Below are 25,953 nucleotides of genomic sequence, written 5' to 3'. Positions count from 1 at the left end.
TGTTATAAATAAAATGCCAAAGTACAGGTTAATCTCAGGTAGAGGGCAGACTTTAATTGTTATCAAAACACAATTCACACCTGTTGTTCTGTACCTACATGTAATTATCAAATGTTTGCAATAAGGGAACACACCATGTGGACATGTTAAGCATCAAAAACTTAAAACCCATTTGAAGCCATGCATTTTAGCTCTATGTATTTTAGGCTATCACTTACAAAACATGACTTGATAGTTTATATAATTTCAATAACACTGATTTTGTTTGTGAATTAAACAGGGATGTTTTAACCTAACTAAATGATAATTGACACACTAATTTTTCTAATAAGAAGGGAAATAAGTATTTATTTAAGAAAAAAGAGATCAAGCAAATCATCAAATACATGTACTTAATTAAATTTTATGATTATTAAACTTATGATTAAATATTGAATCACTGAAAAAAATTCATTCTGAAAAATATTTCATATGATATAACTACTCTTCCTAACTTGATCTTGTACCATTGATAGTGTGGGAAACAATGGGTAGTGGACAGCTTCATATTTATATTGTACATCAGTGTGTAATTGAAAGTAATTGAAAAGTGATTGGAATTACATGCCTTTTTGAAACTTAAGTAATTAATTAAATTACCATTACATGTAATTGAAAATTTGGCCAATTACACATTACTTTCAATTACATCAAAATTTGTAATTGATTACACTCAATTACCATTACAAATTACCATTACCCCATCCCTGCCCCCAAGTCGACTGGTTCCCCCTTTTATATTATCTTTTTCTTTCCAGAAACGTTGATTCAATTTTGATTAATTTTTAAATAACAACGATCATTATTCATTAATTTCTACATAAAATGATCGGATTTGACATTTTATCTTATATTAATAAGTAGAAAGAGTTTTCAACTTATATATTATAATCCCACTCCGAAGTAATTATCAGGTAGTCCTAGTCGTAAAACAATATTGTATTAGTTACAGAGGATGACTTTAATGACAATATAGCTTCAATCATAGATATACAGAATTTACCAGAATTGTGTTTTATATGTTCATACACAACCTATTTGTATGTTGAAAATAATTGATTTTGTATATTAACATTAAAATTTTTGGAGTCTGAAAACAAAATACATGTTTTATTCTGATAAATAGTTCAATGAATTCATTAATCAATCTGCTTTGCTACTTCTTCTGAAATATATTTAAAACTGTTTGGTCCGATTTTATATCAAATTATGCATACGAGAATAGAACAATGAAACGCGCCATTTTAAATAGATCTTTTTTTCGTAATAGCGAGATACATATAAACTCCAAAGAACGAGATTTTTTTTTCGTAATAAGGTGATAATTAACTCGTTATTACAAGATCTTTTCTCGTAATTTCGAGATAATCAATTCGTAATAACGTGATCTTTTCTCGTAATAACGAGATGATTAACTCGTTATTACGAGATCTTTTCTCATAATAACGAGATCTTATCTCGTAATAATGAGATAATTAACTCGTTATTACGAGATCTTTTCTCGTAATTACGAGATAATTAATTCGTAATAACGTGATCTTTTCTCGTAATTTAACGAGATGAGTAACTCGTTATTACGAGATCTTTTCTCATAATAACGAGATCTTATGTCGTACTTATGAGATTATTAACTCGTTATTATGAGATCTTTTCTCGTAATTACGAGATAATTAAATCGTAATAACGAGATGATTTTTTCTCGTAATAACGAGATAATTAACTCATAAAGACGAGATATTTTCTTGTAATTACGAGTTAAAAAAAAATTTATGTGGCCTTATTCGTCTTTCGTAATTTTTCCTCGTAATTTCTCAGAAAATTTTCGTTCACCAGTTGTCTTGAATTCTCTAACGATAACGATGTTAAACATACAAGCATTAGCAACTTCATCAAAATGATTTAACAATTATAACTTGATTTATGAATGTTTAAAAGAGAACTAACTACCAAGGGATATGTACACATTGACCAATGAATACTGTTAAATCTTAACTTACAGACCAGTAAATAATACCATCTCACTGACTGCCATAAATATTTGGCAATTTTAATTGCTAAATAGACTACATGTAGGCATACTTCTGGAACAAACGATGCTGCTTAAATCAAGCGCATGTTAAAATTTGAGACAATGATTCACTGACATCAAACGATAGATTAAGACCCGTATCAGAGAACTAAAAGACAATATGATGCTGGTTTATAATAGTTGGTATGGAAGCAAAGTCGGAAATGTGTAATATAAAAAGAAAGATAACGCAGTCAAAACGTGAAAAAAATGACAGATTTTGCAATTGGCATTGTGTAAACTTATTGATCAGTCTTTCAGGGAATCTGTATTGTTTCGTTGAATCTTTATTTTGACAAGTTCATTAAAAATAGTTTCAATGCTGTTTGATATAACAAAAACAAAAAAATAAAAAGAAGAGGGGTGAAAAAGGCGTATAAAATACCTATATGAAGAGAGATAAGATACTGCAAGATTAAATTATCAACACATCTGATAATTTTTCTTTGAATTAATGAAAAGAATGTACATTCAACAAAACATAGGTTTGTAACCATGAAGAATGCTAAATATTTGATATAGGTTGATTTACACTAGCGAATATGTGTCAAAACCTCCAAATAGTGGCACTTTTAAAACTTCAGTTTCTTTTCTTTTATAAACTGGGTCTGAGATCCATATTTTCGTCATGTCATAGTGTAAATAAGGTTTGATGGTAATCAACCCGATTTCAATCAACAAAATAAACGTGGAAAGATGACCCACTATACTTCTAAAACCGTCAGAATCGTCATTTTGTATCCCACCAATTGAACGTTTTAGATAAATAATACAATTCTGTAAATTCGTGGCCATAGTCTCACATAAAATTTAAACAACAATCTTTGTTTTGACTGAAATGGCTCAGTCATTAGAGCACAAGACTCTACACATTTATAGCACAATCCTTATTATATAAATTGTTTCCAGGACTTATTTTGCCAAATGTCATAAGTTTAAACAAATCTTATTTAAATGGTAATATTCTCTTCCACCATTTTTACACAACATTAAAAACAGTTTTTTTAAATGATGATGATATATTCACATTTCTTCTTTAAATTATGGAAACTCTTAAAAACTCAAGATTCCTGCAGGAAATACTTTTCTTCGATTGAAAATATGATTTCTATCGGAATCGAAGAAAATCATGTAGGATATTCAATTTTTCCTATAGATAATCATATTTCCTATGGGATTTCTTATTTTTCTATGGGATATTGATTCTTATAGAGAAACATGTTACCTGTCATGTGAAACATGCTAAAGACAAAAGTAGTAATATACTCTCTAGGCAATAGTGTATCATTTTGGTATTGTATGGATTTTCACGAAAATGCATCTTATGCAGGTGCAAAAATGGCATAAATATACGCCATTTAAGCATTGAATTATTATTTTTGGATGTCACTGTTTCTATATAACTAACAAATTGAAAACCGCATGCAAGCGCGGTACCATAATTTGTCTGCACGACCTGGTGTGATTCAATGAGAGCATTTAAACCTTCTGTGTATCTTTGAATTCTGCACTGATTTTCAATTTTGATTGTTCCATCTATGAAGTTTGTACATACATGTTTTGGGTTTTTTGGGGGTTTTTTTTTTGGTTTTTTATTTGTTACATGTATATCTTCATATCTTCCTTTGTTATATTTATCACGAATGATTCAAAAGTGAATATTTTTAAGATACGTCACTTGAAACGCTTATAATACACTACAAAAACCTTCTACACTTTCATAATACAAAACGAGAGTAACAGAAGAGGAGTTTTCTTTAATGATACTATTGACAAACTCTTAATGGAACACTATTATGAATTGCCTGTAGAGATTGAACATAGATGTATCTAACATATCTATATGAAACAGTCAATTGCTTCGATGTAAAGTATTTTATATTGTATTACGTTTACATGTACATCAAATCAATTAAAAATCCTTTAACAAGCAAACAATTGTCTTTTTCGGGTCTTTTATATACACAAGAATCATCAAAAATTGGCATGGTACACTTTAAGAATATAACAATAATATTTTACTGGTTATTTTTAAAATGAGAGTTACTTCTTGTGATTTATTAATTTATTTATCTATTTATTTATTTTTTATTTTCTTTTTATGTTTGAGATTGCATTAGAAATAATAGCCAAAGAGTTACACTGAAGAAATGATACATTATATTTATACAATGTTAAGTTTTCTGCGGTAAAAAAGAGAGGCAATTTAGTAACACTGTGAAAATGATCATTCATGTAGGTATAGTAAGTATTTTCAAATCTACATAATTATAATATATATTCAATACATAAATAAATCATGATTTTAATATCCAGGGTTATCAGCTTTTGTTCTATATAAAAAAAAATGATATATAATTTTTCTTCTAAAATAAAGAAATTGATAAATACAGAGACGTTTCGTTAAGATATTCTAATTGGTTGTCAATAATCTATGCATACAATTTCATAATACAACATAATACAACAACAAACCAGATGGTCTTGATTTGTTGGTAAGAGGCACTAGATAACGGATACTCAGAGTCATTGAGAGTGTTCCACATCTTGACTTGTTCTTTTCGGTAGTCCTTGCCGTTTGTAGTATTCGTCATACTCAGTTGTTTGAAGAATTGTAAAGAAGGCGTAAAGGGACGCCATTCCGAGAGACCGGGACCATTTGGATCTCTGAAAAATTATCTCTAATATTGACAAAACTTATCTTAAAAACAGTCTTTAAACAGTTAATTTGAATATTAATCAGATAAAATAATTATTTACCCTGTTTTGGCAAAATTTGTCCAGTAGTTTATTATGTCTCTCGCAAACTTCATCTGATCTGGTGATAAAGTAAAATTAGTAGGATACATATCTTTTGCAACAAACATAAAGGCAAGTTCGGTTCCATGCACCGCTCCATGATACCACTTAGGCATATTTGTGTAAAATGGGCGGATATCTTCTGAGAATATGTACTGGTAAGTAGATGATTTTTGATTAAAAGAATGAGCTTGCAATGCAGACACAGCCGAAGAAATGAAGGGGAAATCAGACAGCAAGTGGGCAGCATTCATACTTTGGGTATCCTTGTCATTACTTGAATATTCTCTACAGATTGTCTCTGATATTGAGGAACTGTTTTTGTAATAAAGTTCTACAATGCTTGGTATTACCCCGTCACATAAAAATCGTCTCGGAATCCCGTCTTTCCTACTGAAATTGTACTGTTTTTCAAATAAGGCAGCGTATTCTGCCACATAGCCTCCTTCTTCATCACAGTTGCCCACGATCATATCAATAGACTCAAAGAATTGAAATTCTGCGGAGGACTTATCGTGGATTATTTCTATCGGTGTTTTTTGAAACAAGTCCTTATCCAGAACTGGCGAAAACACAATTTCAGTTAAGACATTAATACCAAGATTAGAAGAATAATCGAGAGTACTGTTAACGAGTGATCCAGCATCTAAATTTTGAATGCATTTCAAAAACATGCGAGGATCTTGGTCCCTGCATCCCGCATCCATCCCAATTCTGTGTCCTAAATCGGAAGACCTTTTAAAAGCAATGAGAGAATTTGCAGTTCCGCTCTGAAGAATTGCACGATGAAACAAGCCTTTATTACGTGGAATCATCATAAGTAAATTGACAGAAAAACTACCAGCAGATTGTCCAAATATTGTTACATCACTAGAATTTCCACCATAGTCATCTATATTGTTTTTAATCCACTCCAAAGCTAACATTTGATCCCAAATACCTACATTTTCATCGACGTTTGGGTTTTGCATTGAAGGGAAACCAAATATACCTAGTCGATAGTTTATTGTGACCAAAATGACGTTTCCAAAAGAAGCAAACTTAGATCCATCTTCATCTATGGCAGAACCAGCCATATATGCTCCACCATGAATATAAACCATTACACTTCTCTTTACCTCTCTTGTCATGTTACTAGGAACGTAAATGTTCAACTGTAGACAGTCCTCTGATACAGATTTATATGGCACTGATTTTAACGATTGTATGCAAGGTGGGCCAAATTTGGTTGCATCTAAAGTTTCGTTCCACGATCCATAAGGCTGAGGTTTACGAAACCGTCTGCTACCAGTGGGCGATTTTCCGAAAGGAATTCTTGCGAATCTGTAAACATTTCCTCCAGGTGAAGGATGAATCACGCCATTAACTTTACCAAGCTTCGTTAAAATCTCATAGTTTTGAACCCCCGTCACTTGAAAAACAGCCACATTGAGAAGAATTGCAAGGAAAAACTGTAAAGCCATTTTCTGAAAAAATGAATAAAATGATTTATGCATAAAAACACAGACACGTTTTCGATAATTAAATTTGCATGTATTTGATTTCGCAAGTTACAAATTCAGGTAAGATTTAGGATGTTGACTTTGCTACACATAAATATCTTTTTTTAAACTTGACAATTCAGGTAAACATTTCTGAAATTAGCTACTGTAACATATAGACTGAAAATACATGACACTACACGGGGATTTTGCAATTCGAATTATTCATTATATCAGAGAGCTGAAAGGACACCTATCTACATTATGACTAAAAATAAAACAGCCCAGCATGAGCGTGGAATGTTACTACAAGTTACTACGTCCCTACATTTTTGCAACAAGGCGGCAATCGCCAAATTATTTTGTATTAGCATCATTACTTGTAATTCTATTTAGTAAAAAGTTCTATGAGTACACATTGAGAATCCTACCATCACCCTTGTCGTATACCCTGGGTCCACGTCCTGTCAACTAGGTACTTTTAAAATATGTTCTCATGAGTACATTAAACAATCTTTAAATTTATAGGCGACATCGTTATCTGTAAAGTGTAAATTCCATTGGTGTTAACCTGATCTAAAGGTAACTTTCAATAAGGGAAGAGAAAGATAACTCTCTAAATATACTGATCATATTAGAGCAATTTTTATGATAGATAGTAAGTAATCTGAGAGCGTTTTAAACCAAGTCTCATACCTGCACGTCAATTTATGCAATGCTGTTGTTTTTGTGCTAAGTGGGATTTGAGGATATTATGACACATATATCCATGTATGAAAATTTATCCCCCCCCCCTTTAGAATACTTATCATTCTAAGAGAAAAAAGCAAAGTTACTATCTTAAATGAAGTAACGAAGTCCTATTCGTTTATGATTTTAAAAATTGGCCTTTTAAATGCTCTAGGTTTTCATCTATAGGCATGCTTTTGTGAGTTAAACGATCATTGATTTAATTTAACGTATAATACAAGGTTATTTAAACACTACCAGGTGAGAAGTGTAAACCTTGTTTTTAACGATCTCTGATCCTCAGCAATGTTCGATAACTCTAAATCATCCGGGATTTTTTTTTCATACCATATCTGTCTTTTATATAGACACATTTAATTAGTCTTGAAGTTTTAAATTACAACGAAATGATTGGCTTTGTGGCTTCACGTTGACCTACTAACTAGAGAAAAAGTGGCTGAAGCAACCGAAGCACCGGTACAACTGTTTTTTCCCTCATTTCTATACGTTATTTATTCTATTATATCCACTGTGGCAAAATTGCATCTTCAATGTGGTTTACATTATTCTATATTGATTTCAGAAAAGAGAAAAAATCTGACAAAGACATTCGTAAAGGATGGTGTAAAATACAAAAAAATTGGAATTTCTCTTCTTATTCTACATGTATTTAATGTTTGATAAATGCACTCTTACAGAATACATGAACAATCACATAGAGAAAATAAATCATTATTTATGGTTGGGATACACTGTTTACACTCAATCTTCGTAGACGTTTAGCTCCATCTCACAATTTAAAAGCCTTTGAAATGCGAGGACCAATTTAGGTACTTTTGTCTCTTTCAGCTAATCAATGGATTTTGTCAAAACCTGCTTATATGTGAAAGGAGAAAAATGTACCTCACAGTGCTCATATGTAACTTCTAAAATAAATGCAAACGTTCAGGTCCTCCCCATTATAAACCGATGTTGTTTACCAGGAGTGAAATCGCTTAACCTATCATTATAATAGTTACTTGTCTGTATCACGCGTGTCATGTGACATATATTTAGGTAAGCGTGTTCGAACTTCGACGTGCCTTTATATGGCATTTATCTTGTATTATGAGAACACCTTATTTGTAAGTTGTATTTTTAACGGATTTCATTTTTTCTGATCACTATATTTCTCCCAAAATGGTGAGTATTTGGCGAATTTTAAAGGCACATGATATGTCTAGACCGATCTGCCTAAATTACTTAATAGACATATCGTTTAGTGCAGCAAGGGCCACCCATTGTCTTCACTTTTATTCATTAGAATGACACAGTATCAAACATAACAAAATTTACTGTTACAGGGTATGCACAATCATAGATACTACGTCAATTATTACTATACACAAGTGTCCATCGGATCACATTGCTCACCTGAGCAACACTAGAAAAATAGAATCAACTTTATGCAGTCATATACAATATATCTGTAATAAAATGTAGTATAATAGATCCTGTATCCCTGGATATTCTTATGTTTATCACTGAACCCCTTTCGTAATAGGATGATTTTATAATCATATTACATAATGAGCATTGCAGCTCTCAAGAATATCTATAACAACTATATGGGATGTAAACCTACATCAAACTTTGAACCTCTTGTGAGGCCCAAGACTTGTCCAGGGGCCAAAGTCTTAACAATTTTAAAGACTTAATAGTTTGTCAAAATGTTGCATATAATTATCAGTAAAACCATATATTTTAACATTTGAGTTTTTGTGAATTATTTAAAATGTTTTCCTTTAAACCATTGGACCCAAAATTTGGCTCTAATATTTATTAGTGTTGTCACGTTTAATCGATTGGCTTAGGTGATTTATTGGGGGCTTTAGTCGAGCGAAAGTCGAGTACTCGATGATTTATTTGAAACTGTGTGTTCTTTTTAAATCAAACTATGCTACTGTTACACTGATGCACCCTATTTTTAACTCTCCTTAATACTCAATGTTAATGATACTGTATTCTAAATGCAATTCATTTAAAATAAATTGAAAAGTAATGTCCGATGCAAAGCCGAGGGCAATCTATATATATATATATATATATATATATATATATATATATATATATATATATATATATATATATATATATATATATATATATATATATATATATATATATATATATATAATTATGAAGTGCGAACAGATGCATGATGTTCTTTTATCCACGTTAAAATCTCCCGATGTCCCATACTACAATGAATATTATAAATATTGTACTTTATCAAATAAATTATACTTATGTAATCATTCTAATAATTCACGTCAAGCTCATGAAAGTCTACATTGATCTTTACAATGTATTGAATATACCATGTTTTAATTGTTTTTGTTTTATACAGGACAAATAAAAATAAATATTATGATTAAAATACACAATACATTAATATATGGCTTTAATTGATATTGCAGCAATTTGTTTGGCAATAATTATTTTCAAAGACCAAATTTTATTTATTTAATTTTTAATCATATGTTAGCGTATATTGAAAAAATGTGAAATATAACGTTGTCGTCCATAAATAATTTCTAACCAAGTTATCTCTGTTACGTAGATCAAACTATGAACGTATAAAACATCTTTTCGTATCTGGGTGTGAGGTATTGAGGTGAACCATCGTAAATAAATGAATATTCGGTCAAAACTTGCACGTGTAATGAACACCTGATCTTATGAAATTTCCATTTTATATTGCAATATTACGGTGTATTTATATATAAATGATCCGAAGCAAAATACTCAGTAAAAAGAAACGGGTGCTCGCGAATAACACGGTAATAAAAAAGGGAATCGAATCAATAAGGTATGTGCATGCATTTCTAACGATTCTGTTTAATCAATATTGAAAATATATATCTAAATATAGCATTCTTCAGAAAGAAAAAAATCACAAGCATGAAATAAAATAAATAATTTCAATGGCTGATGATAAATATCATTGCTATCAATATTATCGGGGGAAACATTTTTTTTTTCAATTCATTTAGATGTAAGGTGGTCAACTTTGGTTTTCATTACATACATCGTATTTAACTTTTTCAAAAAATTACTTTTATACACTATTATATTTGATAAAAATTATTTTTTAAGTTATTTTAAAAAAAATTATATTTTCCATGCATTCATCAAAGATTTGGTACATGTTATGTACAGTTAAGTACACATTATTATTGTGCGTTTTATACATCTTGGTCTTGGTTTTAATCTCGATTGGTCTTTGTGAGCGAGTTTATGAGAAATAAAAGAAAACATAGAAACGTTTTGTTTACATATCATGCATTTGAAAAGCATGTTTTCTATTTATAATTGTTAGATGTGGAACTTGCTTCTTCTTGCAATAATGCTGACTTTCGCTTTGGAAGCTTCATCTCAAAGAAGTGAAGTTGAAATTCAAACAAGGCTTGGAAGAGTTATAGGAACACGTCAACACACGAATAGGGGAACGTCTTACCAGTTTCTCGATATACCTTATGGAAAAGCTCCGGTTGATCAACTAAGATTTCAGAAACCCCAAGCCTTTGGTGCTTGGTCCGGAAAACTAAATGCCACAGTGTTGGGTCCTGTTTGCACACAAACTACCATCCAACCTTATAAATACCCTGGCTTTACAGAAGATTGCCTCAAGCTGAATATTCATGTTCCAAATAATGTCAACCTATCACAAAACAAATCTGTTATGGTATGGTTTCACGGTGGAGCATTTTCCTTAGGATCAGGGGGCTTTTACGACGCGTCTATGTTGTCCCTGGTAGGGGATGTTATTGTAGTTACTATCAACTATCGCTTGGGCATTTTTGGTTTTCTAGCTTCAAGAAATAGCAATGTAAAAGGCAATGCCGGGCTGTGGGATCAGATTCTTGCTCTTAACTGGGTGAAATATAACATTAAAGATTACGGAGGAAATCCTGAAGATGTTACAATTTTTGGAGAGTCCGCAGGAGGCATGAGTGTGTCGTTACAGTCCTTGATTCCTAGTAACAGGGGTCTTTTCCATCGAGTCATTGCTCAAAGCGGAGTTGCCAATTCAATGTTAACCCTTTCTTCTTCGATTCTGTCTTCGATTGAAGTTGGCAAAATAGTAGGGTGTCAATATGACCATTTCTCCCTTAATGACCTCAATTTTATCGACTGCCTCCGGGGCGTGAATGCAGAAGATCTAGTCAGAGCCACCGACTTAGTTACCAGTCAACTAGGTTTTAAATCAATTATTTCCCTCCCGTTTGGACCAATTGTAGATGGGGATCTCATACGAAGACATCCACTCGAACTTTTAATGGATAAATCGTTATCCGAGTACAATTTTTTCCAGTCTCTGGATATTTTATCAGGGACTTGCACTGGAGAAGGATCACTGGTTGTTTCTTACTTACCAATTTTCCAAAACTCTATTAGTTTTAACTTAAGCCAAGGCGTACCTCGGCGTGAAATGAGCGATTCTCTCATCCCAATGTTCACAAAAGCGTTGTTCAACAATAGTAATGATATTTCAAATATGATATGCGAGAAGTACTGTGTATCAGCAGGTATTCAAGAACAGGGGAGAGAGTTTTTAAATATGTGGGCTGACGCTGCTTTTAACGCACCTACAACGCTTTTCTTGGAGCGTCATTCAAACAACATTCAAGGGAAAGCAACGTATCAGTATGTGTTTTCTGATGAATTGTCCTACACACGACCAGTTGGGGCTCCCTGGTACACGGGTTCTGCTCATGCCACGGATGTTTTCTACTTATTTCTTTATGAACAACTCCAGTCCGTCACCAATTTTACAGATGGAGCTGATGTTTTAGTTCAACAAATGCGGTCTTATTGGACGAACTTTGCTAAGACGGGGTAAATTACATGTAACATGATAATCCATTTTCTTATATTTCATAAGATTTAGAGATATTGATTTATATCATATATTCAATTTGATATTCAAAGTCACAATTCTAAACCATATGATATTTTAAATATTGTTTACAGGGATCCAAATGGACCTCATCTTCCCCTGTGGAGACGATTTGATGACGACCAGTTTAACCCCTATATGTGGTTGGAATCAAAGAAAAGTCACCAAGAATCGAGTTACAGAAAAGCGTATGTGGATCTGTGGACCCAAGAAGTTCCACATGCTTTGCAAAATACTTGTGGTCAAATTAATTGCGCCATACCCATTGTGGGATAAAATGGAATTGAATCAAGTTTTTTTTTCTCTTGACGATATATTAACTGATTTGGTTGTTTCTCCAAATATTAAAGTAATTTAGCGAATAAACATTTATAAATTATGAATGTATTTTGTTATTCGTTGAAATTCATGCACTTTGTCACTTATTGAAAGTTTACAAAATTATGCAATGATTATTGTACCGGCTTATTTCAGCAGTTAGCAACTTTTCTTCTGATAATGCTAGAATGAGATGAAAATCGTAGTCATGGGTATCAAATTGTTTCAATGTAGTCATATGCGTTACAGATAAATAAAATGTCAGGATAATTAAAGTTGACTGATTTAAAAGAAATAATTATGCAAAAATTGTTTAACATAAAAAAAAACCAAAAAAAAACCAGAATGCTTTGTTCAAAAGTTTTCGTTATAACTGTGGTAAAACTTAGCTTTCTGTTACCAGAGAACTTTCTTATCTTCCTTTAATTTTCATAAAATTAAAAGTAGAATTTTAAGTAATAGATATAGTCCATGCTTTGTCGACTATACAATCATCTTACATTTGAATGAGTTCATTGATGAAACAGTGTAATATATAATCTATAAAGAGTACTACTTTTAAAACGCAGAAAAATTAGTAAATATGTCATAGAACAGTGCCGTTGTAATCTGTAGAGTGTAGTTATTTGTAGTGATTTTATAACAAAATACAATTAACACGTAGTAAATTAAAATTCCCTTCACGAAATGTTTTGAAACTCAATTAATGACTATAATGTTGTAAATTTAGCAAGGATAAACATTTAAAAAACATTGTCCGTCTCAAAATATTAACGTTATTTATTTTCAAAAAAAGAAAATGTTATGCGACATTTAAAATAAAGCTATGCTGAGATAAACAGATAATATATGTTAAAAAGAGAGTAATATCTTCAGACTTGTCTTATTCATTAAAAAAAACTTGGCCTTTATACGAAAAAAAGTATTTTCTTTGATTTTATCGGTGGTTTTTTTTTCGAACTGTTTTTAAAATATTGTGGGGATTTCATTCATGGAGAATTACTTTGATGACGTGATGATATCCCGGAACAATAAATAGGACACATTACAAATGTATATATTTACGTATGACGAATGCAGCGTTATCATTGAGCAACAGTGTTTGACCGGGTTTGTGACCCGTTGTTTTTAATCAATAAGTAAACAGTCAGAGAAACAGTGGGTTTATGTAACATATATGATTAAAGACCATGTACTGTCTGCAATACATATAGTCTATATCTATACAAATGTATATTTCCAAAACAAAATATCCGTGAAACATTAGTTTATTATCAAAAAGACATTTGTGATATGCATTAAAATATTAGAACAAAAACTCATCATTTGTAATGTATTTCTTTTAGTGACTTTGTATCTATAATATCGCATGTCACATTAAAATCATATAAAAGGTCATGTTACCCACTTTTGTGAAATAATAAAATGATAAATCGTTTAAATTGTTAAAAATCCGTCGTACTTTCAAAAAGAAGTTAACAAACAGAACTGAAGAAAAAAATAATTTGTAACTGATTGTAATTGGTAATATAGGCGATTGGTTCTATTTTTCAAAATCCATAAACGCTTTCTAAATTTTAAAAAAAAAGTTATAATCAGGTAGGCAAATGTTGTATTACCTCATAAAATGGGGAAAAAGGACTCAAGTTCCCCATCTTCAAAATTTTTATTTGCGCATAACAGCGGCTTGTAATTCACACACACACACACACACACACACACACACACACACGCGCGCGCGCACACACACACACACACACACACACACACACACACACACACACACACACACACACACACACACACACACACACACACACACACACACACACACACACACATTGTACATACATACATACATACATACATACAAACATACAACACATTATCCAACAATAGGCAATGCACAGCTGTTTTCATCACATCTATGTTGAAATATGTACGGTAATTTTTGATTCCAGAAATCGGTATATTCTTTTCTATAGTTTGTTCCCAAAGATATATTTGAGGCCTGCAAGTTCATGAATGGATGATCTGTGTTATCATCAAATGATCTCCAATCTGCCAAATTGGGACCATTTGGGTTCCTGTTGAGACATAAAGACTTGTGTATTTTTAATAAACTTGAATAGAAAAGCGTATAATGATCTGCTTTTGAAAACGTACATATTTCAGAAATTCGTTTATCTTCTTTAAAATTGAATGTAAAATGTAAAGTCTATCATCACCTACATATTACGACATAGATATTTGTTTCAATTAATTATAGTAAATCAATATATCCAGGAGTAGCTTTAAAAATGATAATTTGTAAGATGTGAAAGTATGATGCAAACTACATTTAGAAAAAAGAGAAATGTGTGTCCAAAATGTCTTGACAAGATATAAATGAAATAACAAATAAAACTTACCCTGTCCTTGCAAAGTTGGTCCAGTATGATCTCATTTGGTCAACTAAAACATCAGTTTCCTTTGAAAAATTCGACTCTTTTTTCATATCTTCATAATAGAACATAAAATATATATCCGATGCATGTGCCGAGCCCTTATACCATGATGGAGCATCTGGGTTAAGAAAAGGAAGTTCTTCAGAAAACACAAATTGATATGTTGTTGATCCTTGAAGACTATTCGAGTGTTGTTTCAAGACAAGAGTTGCAGGAGCGACGAAACCAGCATCTCCGTACATATTCAAAAACATCCGAGCTTGTTCTTGATTATCATTTGTGACAGAATACTTCTCGGAAATTGCAGCTGAAACATCCCTGCTGTTGTTGTATAATGTTTTTGAAAATTCGGTAATAATGCTCTCACAGAACACCCGTGTAGGCAAGCCTTTGCTGAAATCTACATTTAATTGCGACTGAAAGCTAGACGATAACCCCAAAGCTTCAGACCCATCATTATCACAGGTTCCAACCATCAGGTCCAATGATTGAAAAAAAGTAAACTCGGATGAAGTACGGTCTTTTAGCAAAATAGCTGGGTTCTTGTGGAATAGTTCCCCATCAATTACCGGTGCAAAAGGTAAATCTGCCATAAACTTTAATTCGTTTCCTACGAATAAATAATCAGTGGCATTGACAAGATTGGCTGCATCTACAGATTGCAAACATTCAATAAAATTTTGCTCATTTGTAGATCTAACGTGTGAACAACCAACCATTTCAGCGATTTCAATGGTATGTTGAGCAGCTGTATTTGGGAGTGCTAAAAAAGAGTTAGCAACTCCACTTTGAGCAATGACCCTATGGAATAGACCCCTGTTACTAGGAATCAATGATTGTAAGGACACGCTCATGCCGCCTGAGGACTCTCCAAATATTGTTACATCTTTTGGATTCCCTCCGTAATCTTTAATATTATATCTTACCCAGTTAAGGGCAAGTATTTGATCCCAAAGACCCGCATTGCCTTTTGCTTTGTAATTCTTTGATTGCAGAAATCCGAAAATTCCTAGTCGATAGTTCATAGTTACTACTATAACATCACCGTTTAAGGACAATGAACTGCCATCGTAGTCTCCTCCTGAACCGTAGACAAATCCCCCACCGTGGATCCATACCATTACTGGTTTGTTATTGGAAGACACAACTCCAGTGGGAACATAGATGTTGAGCTTCAAACAATCTTCACTTATTCCTGGGTATTTTGTTGTTTGTTGTTTAGACTGGTAGCACATTGGACCCAGAATTGTTGCGTTTAAAGTCTGGGACCATGCCCCAAAAGGTTGCGGTTTTTGAAAGCGAAGATGACCAATAGGAGGTTTACCGTAAGGTACGTTGAGAAACTGATATACTGTTCCTTTATTTGTTACTTTTTGTAACCCTATTATGTTTCCCAGTCTAGTTTGGATTTCCACTTCGTTGGCCTCTGTCAAAATTACTGTTATCAAATTGGCTAGCAACGTTGTCGCTATTAGGAACGAAGAGGTTTTACTTGACATCTGTAAATGCAAACGTGTTTATCTATTAAAAAATATGAAAGCTGTTACTTTTTACATATGCCAAAAGACACCTTATAGTAGATATATTTTAAGAAGAGGGACTACAATGAGATACAAATTATAATTAGCTCTAATGGTTTTACATTCAAAACAATGCTTCAAAGAGAAATGGATTAGGTACAAAAATAACTTTTTACTTAAAGTATTACGGCAAAAAGCAAATGAAAACGGTTATGTGTTTTCGAATGAAATTAAAGTTGTCGATCAAACTCGTTTTTAGAAAATCCCATATTTTCATACAAAAAGCTAAGAGTTATTTCTATAAATGCATACATATTTTTTTTAAAGTGTTGACCATTTTTAAGATAAGTTTAGATATAAAGTACTTACCTTGAACATAAGGTGTTGGACATTCATTCCGATGCTTTATCTGGACAACATTTTAAATATTCTTGAACACATTAGAGCCGATAAGGAAATAACTCCAAACAAGTGCTGATTTCAGTAAAGTGCGTTTGCTTAGCAACATCATGTACAACAAAGATAACGAACTCACAACATAGGGTACTTTGACATTTAGTACATGTGCATGCGAAGCTTCACCTTTAAGTTCAAAATACAATGTATATTTATTTTAAACTTCAACTGACGTTGTTGTTTTAAATTATCAAATATCAGGAAATATGATCAAAATGGTTTTCTTTATGCAAAAATACTTAATTAATGAAGCTGATCATAATAAAATTTTCAACTATAAAAATCTCTATATCCGATTTTTTGGAATCAATCTAGCAGATTTAAAATAAATGTTTAATTCTTAAACGAAATGGGAAGGAGGTAGGGAATGTATATTCACATATTTCTACCATAGAAATGCGATAAAAATAATGAACAAATAATTTAAATAAGTTCATATTTTGGGACATGTTGCTCTTATCAAATGTACATCATATATTGTAAAACAAGAGACAATTGTCATTGCAAAACTTTTTATGGCGATACCATTAAATGCCAAAAATTATCAAACATCAATTGCGTTTTATGCGTAAATACAATACAATTACGTATTGAACATGCAATACACACTTTTCATACGAACTTTCATGCATCGCCATTATATAAATAGTGCCTGTTTGGGAGGGTGACAGTTGAAATTGACATCCCGAGGAAACCATTGTCAACCGAAGCGAATGGGCATACAAATCCATTTCCCCTTTTTTTCTAACAACTGCCAAAAATGTATCTAACGGTCACTAAGTGAATTATGTTATGTCTTCTTGATATTAATTTTGCGGCCACCAAATATTATGTACATTCAAATGTTCTCGAAACCTACTTAGCTGATAAAAAACAACGATCTATAAAAGTCGGGTTGTAGGTAGGGGAAATATATTACAATGTTCTCAGAATTTGCGAACTGGTTCTACAAAGTGTATCATATGCATTCTTTAATGATCTAAATATTTACATAGGTATCTTTCTCTTTACTGATCAATACTTGTTTTTAGTTCAGGTAAACAACAGAATTTACTCAAAACAGATTACGATGTCACCACGATTTTGGATTGTTAACTGTAATTGAGTAAACATTTAAGATAACTGAATTTGAAAGGACGGGGACTTGGGGAACACGAGAATTGTCATTATATATATAAATCCTTTTACTAGAATAGAGTCATATGTAAAACCTTAATCGAACAAGCATTCTGAGATTAGAGCATAAGTAATACATGTCCCCTGTCAGCAACCGAATTTGAAATGAAATGTCGATTATGTGCTTAATAGGTTTTGAGAAAGTTTAAACAAAAATGATTATAAGGACAAACGAGATTAGAACAAGAGGCCGATGGGGCAACAAATAACAAAAAAAAATATTGTAAAGTATTCGAATTTTACACTTTTTTTGCATATACGTAATCTTTGACATTGTACCTTTATGGAATACTATTTTAACCGAGAATAAGAAAATCATACACAAGATATAAAACTAAACATTAGGGACACTGTTAACTTCCAGTTCCCTATTTTTTCGTTCTGCCCCCTTCCCCACTTTAAAAAGTGATCAAAATATATGAGAGCATATAGGTACATTTTCTTCCTCAACTACTTACTTGTTATTGTACTTTTTAAAAAAAAATATAATAGTTATTGTATTTCATCTAAAAAAAATTCCCATAGATGCGAAGAAAAAAATTGTACCTTAATGCGCTCAATTCTACAAATAAAAACATTTAATTTGTCTTCCCCGTTATAATTTAACTTATGGCGTAAACTCGTATAACCTTACTCACACTTGATTGATGAATACGTTTGAATGGAAAATGTTGTCACATGACATGTTAAAGAGCTATAAAAATCAATGTATTGACAGGCATATAACTCTATTTTACTAAGGCCCACCCATTATTTTCATTTTTGTTCTAAAATAACAAATGGCTACAGACCAGGATAATTTTCCGCTGTAATGTTTTCTTAGGAATAGCGATAATGCCTTTATCCCTGTAACAGAAGTGGAAACTCTTTTAACGGTGTCGTTTTAATTTACTCGTGTCTGAAAAACTATCAAAATTGATGTAGATTTCATATTATTCATTGTATCAAGAGGGCCCCCCCCCCCCCCAGAGAGTAGTTTCAGCATATCATTCTTTAATTTTTTTGAACAAGTATTTAACGTTTCATATGATTATAAGCATTATAAGCAAGATACAGAGCTCACAATTCTGCTAGGCGTGAGTCATAGTTTGTTCACATGAGTTTATTACATTCATCTTAAGATTTTCAACTTGGTATTTCCTATTTAGCATTTAAAATGGAAACAAAAAAATGGCCTCAGATCTGTGTACAAACGTAGAATTGTGAGCAAAGCTCTGTATCTTGCTTATAATTCGAAGCTTAACACTCACATATGGTTATTAAATAGAAATTGTAAACAATTAAACATAAGAAACATGTACAATTTATTTTTCAGAATGAATCATATATATACCTACATATTTCCGTTAGCGATATTAAACTCTATTTAAACTGAATAAACTCGAGAAAATGCTGAGCATCTCAACAAAACACATTGCATTAATCTACCATTCCGCAAAAGATCATACCGAATTACCAATAGAATGAATTGTGTTACAGTACTTTGTTAATACACCAAATTTTGCTTAATTTGTGCAGGTAAACAGTCAATTGTCTGATTTACCGAAGTCTTTGTTTGATTTGATACCTAAAAATTACAAAATACAGGCGATAGTTCCCAGGTTACAAAGCATAAATGATGAAAACGAAACGAAAATCAAAACAAGCTAACACCACCGTCATATGTGAAATTGCCAACGCATTGAAATATTTAACCTCAATTTACTTCACAAAATCGGCACCAATGTTTTTTGCATGTTTCAAATATTCCCTTCGTACACGAACTGTCACACAACAAACAAATTTATCTTTGTCAGATCGACCTGTTTAGCATACGTCATGGCTGCCTGGTTTTAAAAGTATGGAATTAAACATGAATCATTAAGTTTCTTCTTAAATAAGTCCACAAACCCGTTATGCTTTCCCATTTTACTAACTTGGAAATCAACAATCGTCAATAAATTCCAAAATTCGCTTTGTTGTCTATCAATATTTACAGCGAATACAAATATACCGGTGTGTAACATCCTGAAATTTCAATGACATTGGTTGATTATTATCGACGTAAATTGAAAAATCTCGATCTGCCCAGGCTTTTATTTTGTCATGTTTTTGCCGGCCCGGATTTGCCTACCCATTTTATCAAGACTCGTATGGAATACCGAACCCATAGCTATAAACTGATTGAAACACGCCTTTCCTTTACTATTATTTTAGTGATAACTCAGATTTGAAAAAGAATTAGCCCATAATTATTGAAATATATATCCATAAAGATTATTTATGTTAAATTACGTTGCATTTGACTCAGTAGTTCTTAAGAAGAAGATTTTTAAAAATTCGCCCCATTTTTTTTTGGCAGTTTCAAGGTTTCCTCCGCTTTGAATAAAGATCGGTCTTTTACTTCTGCAATTTATATTTGGCTTACCATAAGAAGGCTTTGTGCCAAATTTGGTTGAAATTGGCCAAGCGGTTTTAGAGAAGAAGTTCAAAATGTAAAATGTTCTATCAGCTTTCAGCTCAGGTGAGCTAAAAAAAAAATGAACATCACCCGCATATGGTGTTTTTGTCTCTTGGTTAATTTGATACGCAGGGCATGCTCTTCGTATGAACAGTTTCTAAGGCGAGGCAAGCTACTGACAAACAAGATGATAAAATAGGACTATCAACAGTATCGTTTGAAGTTATCTTTTCGTAAGTTCTATGGTCAATACAACGATCTTGTCAGCAAATACAATCTTCCACTGGGTCGCGTGGTGACTGACGTTTTTCATACTTATTGTTAGACCATAATTTATCACCTCATTGTCTACGGACTTTTCTGTTTTTTTTCCCGATTACGACAAATAGTACACGGCGGGTGTGACCGCTCAGCAGAGGTTGCTCACTCCTCCTAGGCACCTGATCCAACCATTATCTTTTTAGGGGTCCGTGTTGCTCTGCTTTGAACTTGTATTTCGTTTTATGGATTTTTGAGATAATTGGCGGTTTGTTGTTGTTATTTTTCTTCTAATCTACAGAAGGCTCTTTCTTCAAACGTACAAAAATCCAATGGTATATGTATACTCGAGCAGTGCAGATGTACTTCATTTCTAGAGTGTACTTATTTTAAGATAAAATAGGATCAACCCATAGTAAAATCCTCTTCATGAAGTGTTTTAAACTTTATAAATGATACTAAAATGATTTAACTCTATAAATTGTTAACCGAGATGAAATATCTTGACGTATTATCACCAATCTTTCCGTAAATACATTTTTTTATTTCCAAATTTTTATTCATTTTTAATCATTTTTATTTTCAAAGTAAGAAAAAGCATGCGAATATTCATGAAATTCCACACTACGATGAATAAATATAATTTGTCTGAAGAATGAAGAAAAAATATAAAATTTTTAGTGCCTAATTCATTGATACAATGTATTACTTAACTGGAATACATATTTTTTTGTTTTCATTAGGTTTCTTTTTCTCTATTTTTCTGTATTATTATTTTTTTCCCTTGACATTTTATATGTCTTAACACTCATATACCTCAGAGATAGTACAACAGATTTTTATAAAATTTTCATAGATAATAAAGAATATCAAGATTTTTAATCACGTACATTTTTGTTGATGAAATCACTTCCGTTTAGCCAATATATTCGTTTATCTTTTTAAAAAGTGATTTTGTCCTCACTTTTTCTCAATAACGATTAAGGATAGAAAATTGAAATTTTAAGGAAAGATAGATTTCAGAATTTTTGAGTGCTATCAGATGAAAACATGATCGTTTGGCACTTCCGATCTGCTAAACTTTTTTGGAAAAATGTGTTTTAAAACATTTTCAATTAAAAAAAAAAAAATACGATTTTTTTCCATCAAAATATGTTTTAAACTTATCAAATTTTAATATGAGCAGGTCGTCCGTCACTTCAAGTCGTCACCGAAAGTGATTCCAAACTTTCGATTTTTGGAATTTTAAGGCATATCCGTTTTGTAGACATTTTTATACTGAATACAAACTAATACCGTTTTAAAATAGGACAACGCATTGCAGAGATATTGAAGTTTATAAAGTACCTTTTCCGGAAATCTTATTTTTGCAGGGTAGGTCCAAAAATTGGTTTAAATGGAAGTTAATTGAGTAGCTCGTACCAAAAGTCAATATTTTGATTTAACCCTATCATTAATTTATGATCGAACGGAAGACCCACTCGTTGCTCGCAACGAGATTAGGTCTAGTATTTCTTTGATTTTTATCTATTTGTGTTTTCAAAAAATTAATTGTTATAAATCAAATCGGTGAGGGTTTTTGTAATTATACAATTGACTTTTTTATAGAAAAGATATATTTTTCTGATTATAAGAAATTTACACCTCTATATCTTTGCATTTAAAATTATCAATTATAGTTTACCTTACATTGAAAATGATAAGATGTTGAACAATATTAACTGCCATACCGTTAATTGCCAATACAGGATTTAACAAAAAGAAAGTTAAAATGCCATATTTTATAGGCCTTTGGTTCCATCTACAAAATATATGAATGCTGTATGAATCTAAATTTAAAGAAAACATTTAAAAATATAAAATTTTGAAAATGAAATGCTAACAAATACTTTTAGCACATGATATCACCATTGTATTACATAAACATAATATTATCGAAAGGCCAGCTGTTTTCATCAAACTTAAAAATGAATGCAAACAATTATTTCTGGCGCAAGACAGCGGTTTCGAACACTCAACATCGTAATACATTAATCTAACATTATCCAACAATAGGCAACGCACAGCTGTTTTCATCACATCTATGTTGAAATAGATAAGGTACTTTGTGATTCCAGAAATCGGTATATCCCCTTCTATAATTTGTTTCCAAAGATATATTTGAGGCTTGCAAGTTCATAAATGGGTGGCCTGTGCTAGCATCAAACGACCTCCATTCCGGCAAACTGGGACCATTTGGATTCCTGATTAGATATAAAGACTTTTTTTTATTAATTTGAATGTAGAAAACTTAAACTCGATTGCATTTGAAAGCATATATATCCATTTCAGTTATGACAGAAACTTGTTCATGAGAATATTGAAATAACATTTCAAAAAATACCTGTTACTTTTCGACTTGTTCAAAAAGGAATGGAATAAAAATTGAATTTACCCTGTTTTAGCAAAGTTGGTCCAGTACGATCTCATTTGGTCGACTAAAGCATCAGTCTCTTTTGAAAAATTCGACACTCTTTTCATTTCTTCATAAAAGAACATGAAAAAAATATCCGATGCATGTGCCGAACCCCTATACCATGATGGAGCATTTGGATTAAGAAGAGGAAGTTCTTCAGAAAACACAAACTGATATGTTGTTGATCCTTGGACACTATTCGAGTGTTGTTTCAAGGCAAGAGTTGCAGGAGCGACGAAACCAGCATCTGCATACATATGCAAAAACATCCGAGCTTGCTCTTCATTATCATTTGTAACAGAATACTTCTCGCAAATTGCCGCTGAAACATCCCTGCTGTTGTTATATAATGCTTTTGAAAACACAGTTATAATGCTCTCACAAAATTCCCGAGTAGGTAAACCCTCACTGAAATTTAAATTTAACTTTGACTGGAAACTAGGTGATAGGCCTAATGCAAGAGAGCCATCATTATCACAGGTTCCGATCATCATGTCCAAAGACTGGAAAAAGTTAAACTCGGATGAGGTACGATCTTTAAGCAAGATGTTTGGAGTTTTGTGGAACAGTTCTCCATCAATAGCCGGAGCAAAAGGTATATCTACCATAGAGTCAAACCCTAAACCTAGGAATAATTGGTCAGATGCGTTGACAAGATCCATAGCATCTACAGATTGCAAACAGTCAATAAAATTTTGCTCATTCATGATTCTATCTTGAGAACAACCAACCATTTCACCAATTTCGATTGTATGTTTTGCAGATTTATTTGGCAAGGCCAAATGAGAATTAGCAACCCCACTTTGAGCAATGACTCTATGGAATAGACCTCTGTTACTAGGAATCAATGATTGTAACGACACGCTAAAGCCTCCTGCGGACTCTCCAAATATAGTTACGTCTTTTGGATTCCCTCCGTAATCTTTGATGTTATATCTTACCCAGTTAAGAGCAAGAATTTGATCCCAAAGTCCCGCGTTGCCTTTTGCCTTATAATTGTTTGATTGAAGAAATCCGAAAATTCCTAGTCGGTAGTTAATAGTTACCACAATAACATCACCAATCAAAGACAACGGACTGCCATCGTAAGTTCCTCCAGAACCAAAGGCAAATCCTCCACCGTGGATCCAAACCATCACTGCTTTGTTGTTGGAAGAAGATATTTCATGGGGAACGTATATATTTAGCTTCAAACAATCCTCGGTTAATCCTGGGTATTTAGTTGTTTGTTTTTCAGACTGATAGCAAACTGGACCTAGTTTTGTTGCGTTTAAAGTCTGGGACCATGCCCCAAAAGGTTGCGGTTTTTGAAAGCGAAGATGACCACGAGGGGGTTTACCGTAAGGTACGTCAAGAAACTGATATACAGTTCCTTTATTTGTTACTTGCTGTAACCCTATTATGTTTCCCAGCCTAGTTTGGATTTCCACTTCGTTGGACTCTGTCGCGATTACTGTTATCAAATTGGCTAGCAACGTGATCGCTATTATGGACGAAAAGGATCTCCTTAACATCTGGAATTGCAATGCTTTTGACAATTAAAAATATAAAAGCTACTTCCAAGAGCTATGTTTTATTTACCAAAAGGCAACGAGCGGTAGATATATTTTATGTGGGAATACATATATCAAAATGCAACTTTGGTCGAACGGACTTAATTAAATACAATAAAGTATAAAATATAAAACAAGGGCACATTAAACATCATATCTATGAATGTTCTGTCAAATAGTAAATGCAAAAGATGATTTTCAAACTAAATAGAAGTTGTCTTACAACCAGTGAAGAACTGATCCCATAGCTTAATACATACAAACTGAGAATATTTTAGTGGATTCATTGTTTACAAATTTATACATGACTTTTTAATTTTGGATTAATTTTAAGGAGTCAGAATATACTGCTTACCTTGAATATAAGTTGTTAGATATTAGATAGAAGTTCCAGTACTTATGTTGCTTTATCTTCCCAACAATTTAAAGACTCTTTAACACATTTAAGCCGATAACGAAATAAGGTCCTACTTTCTGTTAAAGTAGGTTTGCTTAGCAACAACATGTAGAACAAAGATAACGAACCTAAAATTAAGGGTTGCCTTGACATTGAATACATGCGATGGTACAAATGTTTGTTAAAGGCACCAAGTTTTTTTATTTCAAATTATTGTCAATTTAAACTATAAAATAGAACAAACTTTGCTATAATTAATTGTCGGTACGCTACAATACGCAATAAAGAAAGTTCATGATAATTTGAGACGTTTTAAATAATTGTAAATTAAATAATAATATCGCTAAACGTATATAAAGGAATTAAGCAGTTCGGATGAGACTTGTTTACATATCATATGACTTTATGTATCGCTAAAATCTCACCATTCTGGTGGAAACATAGCTATCAAAAATGAAATCCGTTTATTATACAACTTGCAAATAAGATATTCTCATGATTGATGGCGATTGGCATATAACGTCACGTCGAACACGTTTACGGAATCTATGTCACGTGACAGGCGTGGCACAGACGAGTAACATTATGATAGGTTAAACGAGTTCACACAAAATCGGTCCATAATATGGAAGACCTGAACTTTTGCTTTTTTAGAAGTTACATATAAGTAATATAGCATATTTTGTATTATTTTCATATTCAATTTAAAGTTAGGAGCATTCATATTTTTTATACGTCTTATTTCTTATATCAGCCCCATATTGTGACTACCTTCATTTTGAAATAAATAAAAAATAAAACGAAATTTATATTTTTTCTCTCCAAAAATTATTACAGAATAGTCAGCTATTTCTAAGACAGTGAAAGAATTTTGA

At 32.2% G+C, this 25,953-nt stretch overlaps 4 protein-coding genes across 5 annotated transcripts; 1 reads left to right on the top strand and 3 right to left on the bottom strand.

Annotated features, from left to right (window-relative positions):
• Positions 1–3,860: 3,860 nt before the first annotated feature.
• Positions 3,861–6,958, bottom strand: LOC105334048 (fatty acyl-CoA hydrolase precursor, medium chain). Of its 2 annotated transcripts, none has more exons than XM_066066375.1 (3): positions 6,819–6,958; positions 4,868–6,372; positions 3,861–4,774 (listed from the first exon to the last, which is right to left on the bottom strand). In XM_066066375.1, the coding sequence occupies exons 1-3, from the start codon at positions 6,819–6,821 to the stop codon at positions 4,540–4,542; spliced, it is 1,743 nt and encodes a 580-aa protein (XP_065922447.1). In that variant the 5' UTR covers positions 6,822–6,958; the 3' UTR covers positions 3,861–4,539. The 2 variants fall into 2 exon arrangements, with proteins under 2 accessions (XP_065922447.1, XP_034313489.2); XM_034457598.2 differs by having other exon boundaries at positions 6,805–6,896.
• Positions 6,959–9,835: 2,877 nt separating this feature from the next.
• Positions 9,836–12,437, top strand: LOC105334047 (cocaine esterase). The gene is made up of 3 exons (XM_011437342.4): positions 9,836–9,967; positions 10,478–11,997; positions 12,133–12,437. The coding sequence occupies exons 2-3, from the start codon at positions 10,478–10,480 to the stop codon at positions 12,332–12,334; spliced, it is 1,722 nt and encodes a 573-aa protein (XP_011435644.3). The 5' UTR covers positions 9,836–9,967; the 3' UTR covers positions 12,335–12,437.
• An 806-nt stretch (positions 12,438–13,243) lies between these two features.
• Positions 13,244–16,873, bottom strand: LOC105334046 (carboxylesterase 1C). The gene is made up of 3 exons (XM_011437341.4): positions 16,713–16,873; positions 14,788–16,322; positions 13,244–14,463 (listed from the first exon to the last, which is right to left on the bottom strand). Exons 1-3 carry the CDS (start codon positions 16,737–16,739, stop codon positions 14,262–14,264), a joined length of 1,764 nt encoding a protein of 587 aa, XP_011435643.3. The 5' UTR covers positions 16,740–16,873; the 3' UTR covers positions 13,244–14,261.
• A 5,566-nt stretch (positions 16,874–22,439) lies between these two features.
• LOC105334045 (carboxylesterase 1C) lies at positions 22,440–25,164 on the bottom strand. The gene is made up of 3 exons (XM_066066373.1): positions 25,037–25,164; positions 23,108–24,642; positions 22,440–22,916 (listed from the first exon to the last, which is right to left on the bottom strand). Exons 2-3 carry the CDS (start codon positions 24,640–24,642, stop codon positions 22,715–22,717), a joined length of 1,737 nt encoding a protein of 578 aa, XP_065922445.1. The 5' UTR covers positions 25,037–25,164; the 3' UTR covers positions 22,440–22,714.
• Between the last annotated feature and the right edge of the window lie 789 nt (positions 25,165–25,953).

This window comes from Magallana gigas, chromosome 7 (genome assembly GCF_963853765.1).
Source record: "Magallana gigas chromosome 7, xbMagGiga1.1, whole genome shotgun sequence".
NCBI classification, from domain to species: Eukaryota; Metazoa; Mollusca; class Bivalvia; order Ostreida; family Ostreidae; genus Magallana; species Magallana gigas.
The sequence above is the reverse complement of the archived record's forward strand: the minus strand, read 5'-3'. Positions and strand labels throughout refer to the sequence as shown.